This window comes from Delphinus delphis, chromosome 5 (assembly GCF_949987515.2).
Source record: "Delphinus delphis chromosome 5, mDelDel1.2, whole genome shotgun sequence".
Lineage (NCBI taxonomy): Eukaryota > Metazoa > Chordata > Mammalia > Artiodactyla > Delphinidae > Delphinus > Delphinus delphis.
The window spans coordinates 112,407,088-112,427,931 of NC_082687.1; the positions used below are offsets into that span (position 1 = coordinate 112,407,088).

General features: G+C 41.2%; 1 protein-coding gene across 2 annotated transcripts in view; it reads left to right on the forward strand.

Moving 5' to 3' along the window:
* Positions 1 to 20,844, forward strand: part of ANK2 (ankyrin 2) — a 242,204-nt gene that overhangs the window by 211,637 nt on the left and 9,723 nt on the right. For both annotated transcript variants that reach the window (XM_060012911.1, XM_060012912.1), the window contains 6 exons: positions 2,443 to 8,703; positions 10,228 to 10,302; positions 12,450 to 12,581; positions 13,838 to 13,981; positions 16,676 to 16,958; positions 18,602 to 18,890. In XM_060012911.1, the coding sequence (XP_059868894.1) occupies positions 2,443 to 8,703; positions 10,228 to 10,302; positions 12,450 to 12,581; positions 13,838 to 13,981; positions 16,676 to 16,958; positions 18,602 to 18,890 (7,184 nt within the window). The remainder of the gene's footprint in view (positions 1 to 2,442; positions 8,704 to 10,227; positions 10,303 to 12,449; positions 12,582 to 13,837; positions 13,982 to 16,675; positions 16,959 to 18,601; positions 18,891 to 20,844) is intronic.

The window sequence follows — 20,844 nt, forward strand, 5'->3', positions numbered from 1 at the left end:
CCACCCTACCGTTTTTGTCCATTTGTTAGCATAATATTGTCATCTCATTTTTTTTAAGCTCTGACATGACAGTATCACTTTTTATATCAAGCAACAACTGACATCAGTAGAGAGCTCATTATTTATGTAGGCTACACCTGCAAAAGTGATACTGTCTTAATAGTTTTCAGCTAAAGCTAACTCTCCCCTCACCCCACCCCGACCCCTACCCCTTACACCTCTTACTGTGGTGAAGTATAACTGACTTTTCTAGGGCTGAGGTCTAATGGACTTTTGTGAAAACTTTCTGAAAAAATTAAGAACCAGAAAAGCAAAAATTAAAACCTCCTGGATGAAATTATTAATCACAGCAGTATGTCATAATAGTGCTAATTTTAAATAATGATTCAAAGCCTAAACATAATCTAGTACAAAGAGAACTGGTTTTTACAGACTTTGAGAGAGCTATCTTAGAGTTCATTTCAGGTTTGTAACAGTCAATTAAATTTTTAGTGTGTTGAACTGTTTCTGGTGACTCTAACTTCTTATGTGGAAGAAGTTGAGTTTTTCAGGTTTCCTTCTTGCTTTTATGCCCCAAATGCTCTAGAAAAAAATCTAATTTTTAATGTTTATTCATTTTAAGATTTATTTTGATTCACTGTATTTCAGGGTGCTATTCCCAAAAGAAGAAAACTTAGAACCATGTTTAATATGGTCATCAGGCCCTATGCAATAATCATCAGGCTTTTTTTTTCCCCCCTTCTTTTGAAGTCCTAGCACAATGTAATTTACTGCTAAGTTATTGAAATACTTTCAAATGAGAGTCTCCTTACCCTCATGTTAAATCATTATTCAGGACGAGAATATTTGAAATTCTGGATGTTTTCATTGTTTTATATCTGAACAAATCTGTATTGATATAAATTAGTTTAATATATCTTTGTATATGCATTTCACATAGTATAGCTCCTCAACATATACTGATTCTCTCAAGAGAAGGCATTTATGTTTATAAAAAATTTACATTATCATTGCCTTCATTAATTCCTCTTTTTAAAGAGATTTTATTATCCCACTTTCTTCTCTGGGACTACGATGTTTATTTAAGTGGCCCTTTGTTCCTTGGATACAAGCTAGTAGGAATTAAAAATTCATCCATCTGGCTCAATCATTTTTAAAAAGTTACTATATTGCTATAATGTCATAGATCCTCCTGAATGACTCCCAGGCATTGTGACTGCTTTAAAAGTTTCAAATATAGACTCATGTTTGGCTTTCTTTTAGTATAAAGACAATCAAAAAATAATCTTCAACCAGGCATGAAATAATCTCCAAAGGAGGGCTCTGTTGAAAGGACTCTTTCCTAAGGTCTTTTCAAGAATAAATCCCAAGAGAGTTTGAGTTTTCCCCCTTGCCTTTAAGGGGTGCAGGCCCCCACTACCTATGCCTCAAACATACTGCATCGAGCATCTTGTATGTGGACTTTTAGGGAAGTAAATATGCTTCACCACAGTAACGTTTTCCATATTTGTTCTAATTTCTTACCATTCTCCTGCCTGCACATTTCAGCAAGGCCACCTCTCCCACCAGTTTTATTCCACCTTTGCTTTGCATGGAAATAACTTGGCTTACATAAACTGTGCGTGTGTCCTGTGTGACTGTCTCTGATTTGGGTTGCCATGCATCACATTTTAACTTTGGACTCACATATAAGTTTAATCACAATCGTTGTTTTTGTTGTTTTTCTTTCCTTTCCTTTCTTTCCCTCCTTGGTCTGTCCATTACGTGTCTAAACAAGGAGGTTGCTCCAAGGAAAGGACCATGCCTCTCAGCACAAGACTGTTCGTTTCGTTGTTGGTGTGAATTTCCCTTAGATGAAATGCCGGTTTGCAGCTGATTCAGATATATTTTACATAGTCATTGTGTATTGGCAGAACTAAATATACTGAATTCCAGATTTTCGTATGATTAAACAATGTCTATACATCATTAGACGATATTCTGAGTTTGCTACTACTGGCTTTCTCCTAGAGGAAATCAACTTTCTGCAATTTCTAATGCTTTTTTCCTTTTTTTCCCATGTTCATCTTTTTTCAACATTGGTCTGTAACATCTGAACAATCTTGAGATATCTCTGTGTAATTTCACTGCGTTCGTTCTTTGTTTTGTGATTTTGTGTGTGTCTTGATTAGTTGTTACAGTTTTGTTGTATGTGTGGATGTGCTACAAGTGAGAAAATTAAGCAAGTTATTTCCTGCTCATTTTTCCTTTTCAGTTTTTTTTCCGTTAGCCTTGCTTTGCTTTTGTATCCTGAGACCTTGTGGATCCACCATTCCCAGCCCATTTTTGTTGTTCCACCCGCCACAACAGGAAAAGACACTGTGTCGTTTCAGTCCTGATTACATTTGCCAATATCTTTTTTGATTTCCATTTTACTTTCAATGTTTTTCATTCACATCAAAGATGATGAGACAGAATCTACAGAAACATCTGTCCTGAAAAGTCACCTGGTTAATGAAGTTCCTGTCCTAGCAAGTCCGGACTTGCTCTCTGAAGTTTCTGAGATGAAACAAGATTTGATCAAAATGACTGCCATCTTGACCACAGATGGATCCGATAGGGCAGGTTCCCTCAAAGTGAAGGAGCTGGTGAAGGCTGCTGAGGAAGAGCCAGGGGAGCCTTTTGAAATTGTTGAAAGAGTTAAAGAGGACTTAGAGAAGGTGAACAAAATCCTGAGAAGCGGAACCTGCATGAGAGATGAAGACAGTGTGCCAAGGTCTCAGCCAGAGAGAGAATTAGTGGAAGAGGAATGGGTTATTGTCAGTGATGAGGAAATAGAGGAGGCTAAGCAAAAAGCAGCTTTAGAAATCACCGAATACCCATGTGCAGAAGTTAGAATAGAGAAAGAGACCAAAGCAAAAGTAGAGAAAGACTCGACAGGGCTAGTGAACTACCTTACCGAGGATCTAAATTCCTACGTGTCTCCTCACAAAGAGCCGCCGCAGACGGTGCAAGATCTGGCAGGGGAGAAACGCGAGGCTCCGGGGCCTTGCAGGAGCTCTGAAAGCGAAGGGAGAGCTAAAGAAGCAGCTTCAGAGGAGACACAGAGCACACAGAAACAGCCCAAACCAAGCCTGGGCATAAAGAAGCCAGTGAGAAGGAAACTAAAAGAAAAACAGAAACAAAAAGAGGATAGTTCACAAGCTAGTGCAGAAAAAACTGAACTTAAAAAAGGTAGTTCAGAAGAGTCATTAGATGAGGACCCAGGTTTAGCCCCCGCGCCTCTTCCCCCTGTAAAAGCTACGTCACCTTTGATAGAAGAAACTCCCATTGGTTCCATAAAGGACAAGGTGAAGGCCCTTCAGAAACGAGTGGAAGATGAACAGAAAGGGCGAAGCAAGTTGCCTGTCAGAGTCAAAGGCAAAGAAGATGTGCCAAAAAAGATAACACAAAGGACACATCTAGCTGCATCCCCCTCTCTGAAGTCCGAGAGACATGCGCCAGCGTCACCCTCCTTGAAAACAGAAAGACACTCTTCTCTTTCCTCTTCTGCAAAAACTGAGAGGCACCCTCCAGTATCACCAGTGAGTAAAACCGAGAAACACTCACCCTTGTCACCCTCTGCAAAAACTGAAAAGCACTCACCTGTGTCATCGTCAAGTAAAACTGAGAAACACTCACCCTTGTCACCCTCCGCAAAAACTGAAAGACACTCCCCTGTATCCTCTTCTACAAAAACAGAAAGACACCCACCTGTTTCGCCTTCAGGTAAAACAGACAAACGCCCACCCAGCTCGCCCTCTGGGAGAACAGAGAAACATCCACCCGTGTCACCTGGCAGAACAGAGAAACGCTTGCTTGTATCACCAGCTGGAAGAATGGAAAAGCATTCACCTGTCTCAACCTCTGGGAAAACCGAGAAGCACCTGCCTGTGTCACCTTCTGGGAAAACAGACAAGCAACCAGCTGTCTCCCCCACCTCAAAAACAGAAAGAATCGAGGAGACAATGTCTGTTCGGGAGTTGATGAAAGCTTTCCAGTCAGGTCAGGACCCATCTAAACATAAGACTGGACTCTTTGAGCACAAATCCGCAAAACCAAAACAGCCACAAGAAAAAAGCAAAGTTCGGGTAGAAAAAGAAAAGGGGCAGATAGTAACCCCGAGAGAAACGCATAAAACGGAGAGTCAGACAATCAAACGAGGCCAGAGATTCCTGGTCACGGGACCTTCAGAATCCAGAAGAGCGGTCCGTGCTTCCTCCGCAGGGTTTAAGAGAGAAGATGTAGCTGAAGGAAAGGAGAAAGCGCTCAACCACAAAACACCCGAACCTGTTCAGCCAGCACCTGAAGAAGAAAGCCATAAAGATAGTGAAGTCCCCAAAGAAAAGCTGGCTGATGAACAGGGAGACATGGATCTCCAGATCAGCCCAGACAGGAAAACCTCCACTGACTTTTCTGACGTCATTAAGCAGGAACTGGAAGACAATGACAAATACCAACAGTTCCGCCTGAGTGAAGAGACTGAGAAGGCGCAGCTGCACTTAGACCAAGTGCTCACTAGTCCTTTCAACACAACGTTCCCGCTAGATTACATGAAAGATGAGTTCCTCCCAGCCCTGTCTTTACAGAGTGGTGCCTTACATGGCAGTTCGGAAAGCCTGAAGCAGGAAGGGGTAGCAGGTTCTCCGTGTGGCAGCCTGATGGAAGGAACCCCTCAGATTAGTTCAGAAGAAAGCTATAAGCATGAGGGCCTAGCAGAGACCCCCGAGACAAGCCCAGAAAGCCTTTCTTTCTCACCAAAGAAAAGGGAGGAGCAAATTGAGGAAACAAAGGAAACTACCAAGTTAAAAACACCACCAGAAATTCATTCTGAAAAAGGACATCCCTCAACCAAAGACGTTACTGATGGTTCTGAAGGGCAAGGTGCTGCAGTCACGGGGGGCACAGAGCCCTCTGCTGAGTGTTTGCTGAAGGAGGTCACCCTAGACCCTTCCAAAGACACATGCCCCCCACAAGAAGGTGACGGCCTTGGCAGCCAAGGCGTATCATTAGCAAAAGAAACATCCGAAGGACTGACTGAGGAAGTGTCCTGTGATGAAGGTCCACTTAAATATGTTAGTTCAGCCCATGAGACACAAATGGATACTGAAGCTCAGGGATCCACAGCCACCGAGCCCTCAGATGAGACGAAGGCCTTGCCGCTGCCTGATGCTGCTGTAGAGACAGGCCCAAGGGCTGAGCCAAAGCCCCAGGGGGTCATTAGAAGTCCCCAAGGCTTAGAACTCGCACTCCCTAGCCGTGATAGTGAGGTCCTCAGCCCTGGGGCTGATGAGTCCTTCACAGTGAGCCACAAAGACTCCCTGGAAGCCAGCCCAGTGCTGGAGGATAACTCCTCACACAAAACTCCTGATTCTCTGGAACCGAGTCCTCTGAAAGAATCCCCTTGCCATGATTCTCTTGAAAGCAGCCCTGTTGAACCAAAGATGAAGGCTGGAATTCTGCCGAGTCACTTTCCTCTTCCTTCAGCCGTTGCCAAAACAGAACTCTTCACGGAAGTGGCCTCTATGCGGTCCCGGCTGCTCCGAGACCCAGACGGCAGTGCTGAGGATGACAGCCTTGAGCAGACGTCACTCATGGAGAGCTCAGGGAAGAGCCCCCTTTCCCCTGACACCCCCAGCTCCGAAGAAATTAGCTATGAGGTCACACCCAAAACCACAGATGCAGGCACCCCCAAACCAGCTGTGATTCCTGAATGTGCAGAGGAGGATGACTCAGAAAATGGGGAGAGAAAGAGGTTCACACCTGAAGAGGAAATGTTTAAAATGGTAACCAAAATCAAAACGTTTGATGAACTTGAACAAGAAGCAAAGCAGAAAAGGGACTACAAAAGAGAACCCAAGCAAGAAGAATCTTCTTCATCCTCTGACGCAGATGTTGACTGTTCAGCAGACATGGATGAAACAAAACACACGGAGAGTGTAGAGGATGAAAGCGATGTCCCTGTGGTTGTAACATCAGTGAGCAGAAAGGCTTCTTCCTCCTCAGAAAGTGAACCTGAGTTGACACAGCTGAAGAAAGGTGCTGACTCAGGCCTCTTATCAGAGCCAGTTATTCAAGTGCAACCCCCTTCCCCACTTCCATCCAGCATAGACTCAAATTCCAGTCCCGAAGAAGTACAATTCCAGCCTGTTGTTTCCAAACAATACACTTTTAAGATGAATGAAGATACTCAGGAAGATTCAGGTAAATCAGAGGAAGAAAAAGATCGTGAATCTCATTTATCTGAAGACAGTCATACTGTTTCTACTGATGGCCCAGAGATGTCTTATGATGATCTAAACAGAGATGCTGATCAACAAAAACTTTGTGATGACCGTGGGTATGAAGCAGGGAGTCCCAGCGGCTCAGCCACTCCTGTCTCTTCAGGTCTCCGCAGTTCCCCTGGTGATGATGTCAGTGAGCAGCTAGTTATCCATAAGGAATCATTAGCTCTCCAAGACACTGGTGGAAAAGATACAGAAGAAGAGCTTGATGTTTCTGGAGTCGAATCTCCACAAGTAGATTGTCCCAGTGAAAGCTCTTCATCTTTGTCCTCTTTGCATCGTTGTCCAGCATCTGAAGCAAAAGAATTAGACGAAGACATAGTCTCTACATCTTCTGCTACAAAAATGGAGGTCACAAAACCTGACCAAGCTTTTGAGAGCTTACCAGAGGACCGGTCCACTCTAGACTCATCCATTACTACTCAAACTGATAGATCGTCCTTGGATGTTCCAGTGTCTGACCCAGCGGAGACTGATGAAATCTCTGATCCTCAAATCATAAGCCCTTATGAAAATGTTCCTTCTCAACCTTTTTTCTCTAGTGAAGAAAGCAAAACCCAAACAGATACAAGACACACAAGTTTTCACTCTTCTGAAGTGTCTTCTGTTACCATCACATCCTCCACTGAAGACGCAGAAGTGACAAGCGCCTCTGGAAGAACTGTTTCAAGTGAAGAATCTAATTTTGAGGACGAGAACCTGGACGTAGAACCCAAACAAGAAAGTACCTTGTGGGAAATGCAGTCGGATAGAGCCTCCTCATCTTTAGAGCCAACCGTACCAAATGCATCAACAGTTGCTGGTGAACAGAGAAGCAAAGTCATCATCACAAAAACTGATGTAGATTCTGATTCCTGGAGTGAAATCCGTGAGGATGATGAAGCCTTTGAGGCTCGAGTGAAAGAGGAAGAACAGAAGATATTTGGTTTGATGGTAGACAGACAATCGCAGGGTACCACCCCTGACACCACTCCTGCTAGGACCCCAACTGAAGAGGGGACCCCAACCAGTGAGCAAAATCCGTTTCTCTTTCAGGAAGGAAAATTGTTTGAGATGACCCGAAGTGGTGCCATTGATATGACCAAAAGGTCCTATGCAGACGAAAGTTTCCACTTTTTCCAAATTGGGCAGGAATCCAGGGAAGAGACTCTCTCTGAAGACATGAGAGAAGGGGGTACTGGTGCTGAGCCCCTACAGCTGGAGACATCGGCTGAGTCATTAGCACTCTTAGAATCGAAAGAAACAGTGGATGACGAAGCAGAGCTACTCCCCGATGACCTGAGTGAGGAAGTAGAAGAAACACACGCTTCAGACGCTCCACTTAACTCCCAAATGGAGATTTCAGCCTCCATTGAAACATCAGTGAAAGAGGCACCTTCTGTGGGAGCTGAGGACCTCCCCTCCGTGGGAATGGGTGACACACCTCCCCTGTCCAGTGTGAAGCAGACAGCTTGCCCCGACTCCCCTAAACCGGTTGGACAAGTTCAGTTAGATTTTTCCACAGTCACTAGGTCTGTATATGCAGATCGGGGTGATGATTCTCCCGATTCATCCCCAGAGGAACAGAAATCAGTCATTGAAATCCCTACTGCACCCATGGAGAATGTGCCTTCTACTGAAAGCAGGTCCAAAATCCCTGTAAGGACTATACCCACTTCAACCCCAGCACCTCCATCTGTGGAGTATGAGAGCTCCCTTTCTGAAGATTTTCTACCCAGCCTGGATGAGGAAAGTAAACAGGATGAAACAAAACCAAAGTCTAAAATCCCCACGAAAGTGCCCGTCCAAAGAGTCGAGCAGCAGCCTTCGCATCTAGACCTGTCTCTACAGAAAACAGAAGCTCCTCAGGGACAGGACATGACAAGCAGAGCGCCAAGTAATAGAAGCAAACCTGAATCTGATGCCAGTTTGGACGCAAAGACCAAATGTCCGGTAAAAACTAGAAGTTACATTGAGACAGAAACAGAAAGCACAGAGTGGGCAGAGGAGCTTGAGTTAGAATCAGAGGAAGGGGCCACAAAACCAAAGATATTTGCATCCCGATTGCCAGTAAAGAGCAAAAGCACCACATCTTCCTGCAGGGGGCCCACAAGCCCCACAAAAGAAAATAAGGAGCATTTCTTTGACCTTTACAGGAACTCCATAGAATTCTTTGAGGAGATTAGTGATGAGGCTTCCAAGTTAGTGGATAGACTTACACAGTCAGAAAGGGAACAGGAGTTAGTTTCAGATGACGAAAGTAGTAGTGCCCTGGAAGTTTCAGTAATTGAAAATCTGCCACCTGTTGAGACCGAGAACTCAATTCCTGAGGACATCTTTGACACAAGGCCCATTTGGGATGAGTCCATTGAGACTCTGATTGAACGCATCCCTGATGAAAATGGCCATGACCATGCTGAAGGTATTTGCCAGCCACTGGGATTCCCTGTGCTACGCATGTCATAAATTTGATATAGTTTTTTTGTGTGTCTGTTTTATTTGGTGATTTGTGTCTCATTTTCTTTAAGCTTTCTGTAGTGGTTACTATGTTTGTGTAAGCCCTTTGTGTTTTGTGCTTTCTCTGTATACTCTTGTCTGTGGAAACAATCTCAAGATTGAGTAATGAGAATGCTTATGGAAAACATAAACATGATCGACAGGCAACGGGGATCTTGCCTTTTCTCTAGCTGCTGCACGTGACGCCATGCAAGCTTTGAGTTTTGTTGTTCTGACGTTCCAGGCTTAGCCTTAAATTAAGCGTACGGATATATTTGGTTTTGTTTCATATTATGAGGATTCATTGCTTTTTCTAATTACCTTTGAGTACTTTAATAAGTACTTAACGATTTTACAATGATTAGGAAGCCATTTACACAAGAAGATTTCACATACCATGAAATTCTAATTGTTGAGGATTTGTTTTTGATTCAGAAAGGTTGGATTTCAGATACCATTGGTAAACACTTTAAGCAAACAATCATAAGGTAAAAACATGCTTTTCATTTATGCGGCAGATGAATGGAGAATGGACTCTGATTAGATGCAGCAGACAACAAAAACTCAAACTTTGCATGATTTAAATTGACTGTGAAGGGATGATGGCTCTTTGAATTATAAAAAAGGAAACCATAGATGGCTTTGAGAAGTAGCCTCTGGTCTTCCAATATCTCTACAATAAAGACTATTATTCTTAAATTTGGGTTATAAAAAAATGACCATGACCTAAAATGCTGCCCATCAATTAATGGGGGTTAAAAATCACAGGGAAAATTATAGTCTGTGGGAGTATTATATGAGCTTACTTAGTAGTAAGCAGACAGAAACTTTGCCCAAAAGACAATATAACATACACATACATATACATACACTTTATTCTTCCTTCTTCCAAGGTTACCAGAACCAAGATAAATGTTGTTTCTGGCCATACTGAAAAAAGCCACGATGGTCTGATCAACCCATGATCTCGGTCTCTTGTGAATCTCGGATGTGATTTCTTTGCAACATGACCCAGACATGATCTTATACTGCCACAGGCAATAATAGGAGGTCCTAACCAATTACTCCATTTCTCCATCCCATTTATGATTTTTCTGGTGTTTGATGAGCTAGATGATTCTCTTCGGGTGGGCAGTATCCTCTCAGATAATTTTAAGAGGAAAGTCCTAAGATTACTAGAAATCGGTAACTTATATAATTATGTCCAGTGCCTAGTCTTGATTAAAGAGATATGGAAGCAGATGGTTTTCATGATTTTTATTACATTTATTCCCCATTCCATTCCAGAAATCAGGCAAACACACAATCTAATATGATTTAAAATGTAATCGTTAATTTGTGCTATGATCGAATATTTGGACAATTGACTGCCTTTCTTTGGATGATCAGTATTGTGGTTCCTCTCCTGTCATGGACAACCTTTGGCCATTCTGTTTTTGACCTTCTGTAGATCAACAGGATGAGCAGGAACGGATTGAGGAAAGGCTGGCGTATATTGCTGATCACCTTGGTTTCAGCTGGACAGGTAAAATGAGTGTGACCCTTTTTTTTCAACAAAACCTGCTTGGTTTAAATGACATTGTTGCATCAGCCAACTGTCATTAACAATGAAAAAAGGCCTTTTTTTCCTTTCCTTGAGGAAGAACACATGGAATAGTGAAAAGAATGATACTATGAACTAGAAAATCCAGGGTCTGCATTAACTCACTGCGTGAACCAGGGCAGGCCTTTTATTGTCTCTGGCATTTTGAATAATAGAACTTTAGATTAAGAGATTTTGAGAATATAAGAAGCCCCACTACCCTCCTTTGGGAGCTGTGGATATCTAAACTTTGGGGAGATTATTGTGTTTCAAAACCATTGTTAGTTGTAATTGTCATAAAATTTAATTTGAGATTCAACCGGGGCTCCTTGTTTTAGATGCCTTGAATCAGATATCTTCATCCTGAACAGTACTAAAATTTACTTCAGATGAATGTTGAAGTACATATGAATGAGATGTTTAATAATTCTCTGAGAGATGGGTATGTTTCAGTTTAGAAATCGTATGTTACATAATTTTTTAATGGAAAGTGAATTCTAAAATCAATATGGTTTATTTGCAACTCATGAGTTGTAGGTTTTAAAGCTATACCCTTTCATCTTTCCTGCTACTTAACATATTAAAGCAAGATTGTCCATCTGGATTTTTTTCTGTTTTTGTTGTTTGTTTATTTGTTTGGTCTGACTTCCTTTTATGTCACTTGTGACTACTTAATTGAAACAAGCAGTTTAAAGTTAATATTAATCTCCTTTCAGTTTCTTAAAAATTTGGTATGAATAGGAGATAGGAGTCATAATATCGATAACAAAGATAACTGATAATGTAGAATAAATGACTAAAGCATTTTAAAGTAATTTAAAAATACTGAGCAGATTTATTTAATTGAGGGATTTAGGGGAAGGAAGGGTATCAAAATATCCCTGATTGACTGACAAGTAGGTAGCATTCAGAATTATTTATTTTGCTTCTTAAGTATTTATGAGTGTATGTATTAAACGTAATATCTATTATAGTTGGTGAAAATTCAAACCTTACAATCACTGAATGGTATAAAATAAGAAATAAATAAGTCTCTCACACCCACATCTCATCTTTGAGCCCCTTTCCTCAAAGGTAACTGCTGACACTTTCTCATGTATTCAGAAAAAAATCTGCAGTGCCCACATCTATGCTTATTATTTAAAAATAAGCAAAATTTTACTTAACAGTATTCTTCATAAATACTCCATCAGCATAGAAATATCTATGGCCTTCTTTTAAATGGCTATTTAATTCCACTCTGTGGAGGTACCATAATTTTATCAGTGGCCTTTGCTGATGGCTACTTAGGTTGTTTCCTGTTAGGGGCAGTAGATATCCTTATGTACCGATAGATTTTTGTGGGTGTTTCTATAGGGCATATTCCTAGAAGAAAAAAAGCTGCGTAAATATATGTATATTTTTAATTTTGAAAGATATTGGCAAATTGCCCTCCGAAAAGACACCTCATTCACACACACACACACACACACACACGTGCACACACACCTCAATGTATAAGCAACCATATAGAATGTTAATGGTAGACTTTAAAGGAAAACTTTGAGGCTTCTTCCCTAGGTCAGTTAATCCTTCCCAGACCTTTTATTCATGTGACATCAAATCACAGAAAGGAGTTTATCCAACCACCATAATATAGCTGCAACCAGTATTTATCCAAGTACCCAGAAACAGAATTTATAGTATTTGCAAGTCCCCTAATTATGATTAAAAGTGAGACATGGTCTCTTTCTACTGTTTTCAGTCATTTATTTTCCATTGTCTTGGTTAAGAGTATAAGCCAGTATTAATGGTCTCTTCCAAATTTTGGAATTAAATGGTCCTGAATTTACATATTTTATCATCATTGCCTCAGACTTACTATTTCCACTATGACAGTGATCAATTCTATACCCAAATTTAAGGAAAATATCTGCAGTTAGTGCTAGAAGAACAAAGGCGTACGAGAGTCATTTCTAATAAGTAGGAAAAGATAAAGGAACTCTGTTACAGCAATACGAAGAACACATCATTTACAAAATCACAAGGCAAGGTGTAGAGACTCAAACTATGAAGTTAATGTATTTACAGAGGAGTATTTTCTCTTTTAGAATTAGCAAGAGAACTGGATTTCACTGAGGAGCAAATTCATCAAATTCGAATTGAGAACCCTAACTCCCTCCAAGACCAGAGTCATGCACTATTGAAGTACTGGCTAGAAAGGGATGGGAAACATGCGACAGGTAGGTGGAGAGGTATATGTAAAAGGCAATAGGCCGGAGGTAGAAAAAAGTCTTGTTCAACAAACCTTTTATGCAAATTCAGTAAACAGATAAAATGACAGATGCCATCAACCTGAAGTGCTACTGTAAGCAAATGAGAAGAAGCTGTAACATTTCTCAAATATGCATGTTGCATAAAAATTCTTGTACTGTGTTCCTTTGAACAGCATTAACTAGTGGAAAGTGATACTAGCACTGGCTGCTAACAGGAAAGTTATTAAAGTCCTAAAATTTTCTACGTATTGACAGCAGCACACTTGCTTTATTAGCCATTGTCTTACTGATGGTGCATTACATTCAGTTCCTGCTTCCTTTACTCCTAAATAACTAAAATGGGGGGGCGCTTCCCTGGTGGCGCAGTGGTTGAGAGTCCGCCTGCCGCTGCAGGGGACACGGGTTCGTGCCCTGGTCCGGGAAGATCCCACATGCCACGGAGCGGCTGGGCCCGTGAGCCATGGCCGCTGAGCCTGCGCGTCCGGAGCCTGTGCTCTGCAGCAGGAGAGGCCACAACAGTGAGAGGCCCGCGTACCGAAAAAAAAATTTTTTTAATTAAAATAAATAAATAAATAAAATCGGGGGAAATGTCAAGTAGATATTCTACATAATGATTTATATATGATATTCTGACCACATCAAATAAAATGGGAAGTGATACAGAACATAACTACTGCTTATCCCTCAGCTGGTCTAAGTTTGCCACTTTGTTTAATGCCTCTTTGAAGACCTACCTAGAGACCTCCCTTATTTACATCTAGCCCACATTTATCTTTCCTTCTCTTACCATTATTCTAGGTAGGATTGCCAGATTTAGCAAATAAAAATTGAGAGCACCCAGTTAAATTTAAATTTCAGATAGTCAACAGATACTTTTCTAGTATAAGCAGTATTGGGGATATACTTTTACTAAAACAATTTGTCTTTTATCTAAACTTCACATTTGACAGGGTGTCCTCTGTGTAATCTAGCAACTCCGCCTTTAGGGCTTATGCGCATATGCTCCGTCACCCATTTCGTATGTAGCCCTTGTTTGTTTGCTTACGTTTACAAAGACCCTTAATTGGGCTTTGGTTGTTTCTTGTACAAACATCAAAATTGTAGTAAATTTTTCCTATGCTTACAATATATCACCAAAAAAATTCAGTAAGGCAACTAAATGAAAGAGATTTTTAAAAGAGTAGCCCTTAGGTGTAATAAATAGTTTTTCTCTAATATCCCAGATACCAGTCTCATTGAATGTCTCACCAAGATCAACCGAATGGATATTGTTCATCTCATGGAGACCAGCACAGAGCCTCTCCAGGAGCGCATCAGTCATAGCTATGCAGAGATTGAACAGACCATCACACTGGATCATAGTGAAGGTCAGACAATTTGTGTATGTGTATGAGTGTCTGTGATGTATGGTCAATTCAGGCAACTGGACCCACTGTCTTCCTTTTTTCAGAGCGTCAACCATGGCCTTTGCTGGTACGTTCTTCTCCTGAGACTTCCCTGCCCATTTTAGGTGCCCCCATCCCTCTCGTTCTTTGTTATTTCATCATTGTCTCAGTCAGCGTGGGCTGCTGTAACAAAATACCATGAACTGGGTAGCTTAAACAACAGAAATTTGTTTCTCACAGTTCTGAAAACTGGAAATTCGAGATCAGGGTGATAGCATGGCTGGGTTCTGGTGAGGGCCCTACTCTAGATTGTACACGGCTGTCTCCTTGCTCTGTCCTTACGTAGGGGACAGAGAAATAGCTAGCCCTCTGACCTCTTCTTATAAGGGTGCCAGTCCCATTCATGAGGGCTCCACCCTCATGACCTAATTACCTTGCAGGGTTACCACCTCTGAATACCATCACGTTGGGACTAGGGTTTCAACATATGAATTTGAAGGGGACCCAAACATTCAGTCCATAACAGCCATCAACATGGATGACCCGTCCAGTGCCCTTTCCTCAGCCCCTTGGTGGTACTTCTGATACTTGTGTCTTTTACTCTACCTTAGTGACCCATTTCTGTGCCCACAACCCAAACTAAATCATTATCAGTGACTGTACTACTTCCAGGTCCTAACTTGAAGCATTATACTTACATCCTCTTTTACTTCTACACAATAATTCTGCAAACCCACTGGACCTCTAGTCATTGGTCCTACCCCCTTTTCAGTATTAAAAGTTTCTCAAATCCACCCTCATTCACTTCCATGCTCACTCACTCCCATTCTTTCTCCTTCTCTCTCTCTCATTGCTATTTTTACACTTTCTCTTCTTTCAAGCCTCCAACATTACTCTTCTTTTTATTTATTCCAACCTGATGACCATACTTCATATTCCTTAGAAAAAATAGGAATACCTGTAAGCAAATGTCCATATTCTTTCACCGCAAAGTCTCTCAACCTAAGTGCATCTCAGTGCTTATACTCTACCTTCCCTGCTGTATGAAATGGCCTTCCTTTGCTAAAGCCATCATCTCTTCTTTTGTACTAGATCTCATCCCCTTTTACCAGCTATTGACTTCACTTCTGCAATCACCCACTCTGGCTCCTACAACTAGAACATTGTGAACAGCACTGAAACGTGCTTTGATAGATCCCAGCTTTAAAAACAAAGCAAAGCAAATAACTCCTTTCACCCTATATGCTCCCCTGTATGACTGTTCTGTTTCTCCATCCATTTCATGGGAAATCTCTTCAAAAGAATAGTCTAACTTTTCTGTCACTACTCTCTACTTTCTCTCTTCCCTTCTCTCTAGAACTGTCTCTAGAATCCACACAAGTCAGGTTTTGTCATCACCACGCAACAGAAAAGAATCTTGCAAAATTAACCAATTGTTTCCTCATCGCCAAATGCACTGACGCCATTCTCAGTCTTCATCTTCCTTTACCTCTTCTTAACATTTGACACAGAAAGTTAATCCCTTCTTCTTAAGACATTTTCTTCACTCACTTTCCATGATAACCTCTCTTCTTGTTTTTTTTTTTTTTTTTCTTATTTTATAGGACAGTCTTCCTCAGTGTCTTTCTGCAGCTTACTTTCCATAGGTTTACATGATGGCATGTATTACTGTTCAGCAAGAGCCTCATAGCTCGGCCCATCTCCCATCTCTCTCCCTCTTTCCCAAGTCCCAGACACCTGGCCTCTGGGCTGTGCCCTGGCCACCCTACACCTTCTCAGGCTTCCAGGCTCTGGTGCTTCCTCTTGCCTGCATTCTGTAGTTTTCTTCCCTAAGATCACCCGGTACCTTTTTCTCTCACTTTATTCAGGCCTCTGCTCAAGTATCAGCTCCTAAGAGGAGCCTCTTCCGACAAATCTATCTAAAAAACTGGCCCTCTTTTCTTTGTACCTTTACCCTGGTTTCAGAAATAGGAATCTGCAGAAATGCAAGTTCAGTCAGGCCAGAAGCCTCTTCTGTCTTGTTCACTGCTACGTATCCAGCATCTAACAGCACCTACTACAGTGTTGATACTCAATATATATCTACTGAGTGAATAACTAGATAGATGAAGGTCAATCACACCTCTACCGAAAGTTTTTCAGTGACTCCTTATTGCCCTTGCTATATGAAATTCCTTAGCTTGGCCTAATAGACCCTTCATCAAAAGAGTACTAACCTCAGAGTGTTGTTTAATACAAGTTACTACTTGTAAAGCACCTAGAATGGTGCCTGACACATAGTAAATATTCAGAATGTGTTAGCTATTTATTATTATTATTAATGCTCTTCTTACCATGTAGATTTATGCCTCAACTGTCGCAGTTGATACCTGCCTATCTTTAGGCCTCCTTAAGATGCCATACCCTCTGCATTTCTTTTCCTGATTCTTTAACCCTGAGTTGGATGCTCGGCATTCATTGGCCGGCACCTGTGGCCCAGTCACTCTGCATTTAATTATCTCTTACTTGCCTGAGCTTCCCTAGATGGTCAGCATCTTGAAGGCAGGCACAGTGCCTCTTTCAGCTTTGTAACCATGACTGATCACAGACATGGCATGTAGTAGTCGCTTAATAAATACCCACTTAATATAGTTTAGCTTCAATTAAATACTTAATTTGAATCGTTCTCCCCTGTAGGGTTCTCAGTACTTCAAGAGGAGCTCTGCACCGCCCAGCACAAGCAGAAGCAGGAGCAAACTGCTTCTAAGGAGGACGAGTCCTATGATCACCCTCCCATCGTCTCGGAGGAAGACATTTCTGTCGGTTACTCCACTTTTCAGGATAGCATCTCCAAAACTGAGGGCGACGGCTCAGCAACAGAGCTCCTTCCCCAGACTCACAAGGAACAAGTTCAACAGGATTTCTCAGGGAAAATGCAAGACCTGCCTGAAGAGTCAGCCCTCGAACAGCAGGAATACTTGTGAGTTCCAAAAGAAAGCCTATGCGGGGTCTTTCCAAAGACACAAGCCAATATGCAGAGGGTGCCAAGCGTATACAAGCGTAAAGCGTTTTCAAATAGTTTTCAGAACTACAGGAAAAAAAGCAAAATACTTGAGACATGACTGTGACGATGTTGTGTGGCACAAGCCTGCTTGAGCCGACTTCCAGTTCCATGACCTTGGGCAAAGGCCTAAGCCCTTTGAGTCTCAGTTTCCACGTCTATAAATTGTGATAATAATATCCACCTTATTCATCTGACAGGCTCAAAGGTCACGGATATGCCTGTGAAACCATTGTTGAAACTGTAGACCACAGTTATTACTCGTATGTTTGCTGCACCTCACTTCTCTGTATATGTGCCTGTCACACCCTGGCTGGTTCAGAAGGTGAACAGTGACACTGTAGGTGAAGCAGCCCTTGTGTATTTCAACAAAGCTGTGAGGTGGCTAGCAATAAAAATAGAAATGCAACACAGATTACTCACACAGAATGAAAGGCCGTCAGGGGTTGGGGTAGGAATAAAGAGAAGTCTTCTAGAGCGCTTCTGCCTAAAGGAAGCTGCAGAGCACAGTCAGCTTAGAACTCAAGTTCTGGGCTTTCTGGAAGCAAAGGCAAAAAGGAGTTGTATAAATGACACTTCTTGTCTAGAAAAAGCAACCAGATCATGAGAAAGGCAAGCATGTCCCAGCCCTGAAATGTGAGAATAGCGTGTCAGGAGGCTGTAACACAGCATCTCCTTTGTCCTTGAGTGAGCTTTGTGCTGGAGTCACTGGAACTTGAGAAAAGGGCGAAAGGGGTATTGAAATGAGCTTTTCTTCCACGGAGCACTGCCCCCTCACCCATCTACCTTTAGATTGTAGGGGAGAGCATAAAGAATAGGTCAGGAAAAGAGAGAAGGAAAGAGAAAAAGATGGGAAGCAAAGAGGGGCTATCAGAAAGGCACTTTGGGCATTTAATATCTATGGAGTGACAGAAAATTAGAAGGAAGGAGCAGAACAAGCAGATAATTTTTTTCTTTTAGGAGTATTGTAAAGATTACAGTGCTTATCTCCAAACTATATCAGTAGAAAAAGTTTCAATGCCAACAGATCTTCCTATCAAGTAACGCAGCTTTCTGGATGGATAATAAGAATCTCCCTATGTTTATGATTATGGTAACTATATTAACATGGGGTTTATATATTGCTTTTTTGAAATTTTGCCAAATTTTGATCCTTGCTTCAAAAGCCTTATTGTCTATAGATCTTTGCTATATATACCTCCTCAAATCATCAGTATTACCTTGAGTTATCAAAGGAAAGATGAAATTATTATTTATTAATATCTCTCATTATTAATTATCTCTACTTTGTAGAGATTAGGAAATGGTAATACATTTGAGGATAACTTTTATTATTTTAGAATACATTTTTCGCAATCAATGCTAGATCAATGAGCTGTAACTGTATTCTGTATTTTACATATAATTTTTATTCACATTTCATTTCTTAGCCAAATTTACAAAACCTCTTTAGACTTTCACGGACTGTGAAGACAAGTTCCATCTTTCCTTCCAAATCCCTTGCATCAGCAGGGGTGGAAATGCATATGCTCTCATGGTATAATTGGGCTTTTCTGTTTCAGTGTGACAACCCCAGGGACAGAAGTGTCAGAGACTCAAAAGGCTATGGCAGCATCTGGCTCTCCCACCAAGACACCTGAGGAAATCACCCCTACTGAGGAGGAGAGGCCATATCTCCAGACCCCGACATCAAGTGAGCGGGGAGACTCTCCCATTGTGCAAGAACCCGAAGAGCCCCCAGAACGTAGGGAAGAGAGTTCGCCTCGAAAAACCAGCCTCGTGATAGTGGAGTCAGCCGATGACCAGCCACAGGCCTTTGAAAGGCTCGATGAAGATGCTGCTTTTCAGAAGGTAAAATCTCCTCCTCTATTTCCTTGCCCACATGTAACAAAGCTACAAACCTTCTCCCAGTTTCCATTTCTCTGATGGCTTATGTTTTCACAGAAAGGTTTGCCAAATTAATTATCTTGGGCCAAGGGAAGCCCTCAATCCCTTTTAAAATCTGAGAACCCGTGAATCTAGAAAAAGATGATACATGGTTCCATTTCTAGCTACTTGACCATCAGCCCTAATTTTATAGATGGAAACCCTTTTGCTAAGAGAAATGAACCCTGGAGTGAAACAATATACCAGATGTAGCTTTTCAAAATTAGTAATCTTGGGCATAAAGAAGACTAGTGAGGGGAATTAACCGAGCCTCAGGTAAGTAAGTCAGCCTGCCATGGGAAATTGCTAGAAACTGCACTCTTGTTCATTAGGTCCGTGCTGTCAGGTGATGAGCACACAAACTGTGGATATTGAGTGGGGTTTACTCCCAAAACAAATTTTTCTCATTAGAGGAAGGATTATTTCCAAGCGAAATCTCCTTATATTTATTTTAAGAATGACTCATGAAAAGGACATTATGCCTAAATTGATGGCTGGTTCTAAATGTCAGAAAATCGATAGCAGCATGAATATGCATCAGTCTTTCCTTTGTCTTTAAGTGAGCTTTGATGTTGTGAAGAGAGGTGGAGAAACTCATTTAAACCATTTATTCTCAAAACTGGTCTGAATGGTTCATATCCCTCAGCTTTAACTGGAGGGCTTGATCCCTCCCCACTTAGGACTCCTGAATCAGAATGAATCCCAGGGAGGCCAGGAGAGGGAGAAGAATCTGCATTCCAGTAACTCTGTAGAGGATTAAATTAGATATATTTTTCCTTTTTGGATTCAAGAACATATGTCGAAGTATTTTTAAAGCATGAATATACATCTTTTAAGAAAGAATGTTTTATAAAATAGCTAAAACTCTGGGGGAGAAAGTGATATGACATATCTTTGGGCTTAACATCTACATTTGTTTTTGTTCACTATGAGTGTGATATCTGCTAGCAGGATTTATCTAAAATCATAGTTTAAAATTAGCGGAGGTCCAGGCAGATGAGAACTGCTCGAAATTTTGGCAGTTATCTTAAATAATGAATTCATCCCATGAATGGATTTTTATTCCAAGTTTGCCTTTGTATAGAATTATTCATCTCCAAGTTTTTGGCTTAAATGAATCCTAGTAAAAATGTTTGGTAGATGCTGTCTGGACTTAAAAGTTGCCAATTTTAGTCTAAGAATCTATAGGCTAATTGAAGCGTAGGCTTGAGACAGTTATCTGGGTAATTCATATATTTAATCTGTTCTGTGTATGTAAATAAATTTTGACAAGTTGTCCTGTATTCCACATTATTTATATGGGCCTGTTCTACTTATTCTTGATGAATTTCCAGTTCTTAAGCTTCCTATTTTGACCCTTATCCTCTCGTGACCCTGACTTGAGGGTCCAATTTCAATCACTTTTCTTGCTGACCATATTTCTAGGCAGCAGATTCCTAAGTGTATTTAAAGAATAATTTGGTTTAAAATTTACATGTTTTCCTTTAGCAGGAAAGAATATAGAAATATAAGCGGTATTTTAAACTATGTTGACAAAATTTAGTTGAGTTTTCTTTTCTTTTTTTTAATAGCATTCCATTAGGAAAGAGTGATTCGATATATAGCTCCCAAGACATACGTTTTAATCTAAAGTTATGTTCTTAGCTCCGGCTTTGGCTTTGGGCCAGACCCATAAAATTGGATTGGCCTCTGCACCTCAACTTCTCTGCAAAATGAGTCTAATACTATTCGTAGCCCGTCTGCCTTCCTCTGTCTTGCCAGTAGGGAAATAAATGTACTACTGGCCAGATAATAACTACAGGAAACTTTGACTTCCTGCAGAAAGTTCTGCTACAAGAATTAAGACACTTCTATACCTTTGGTTGGATCATTCTAAGCC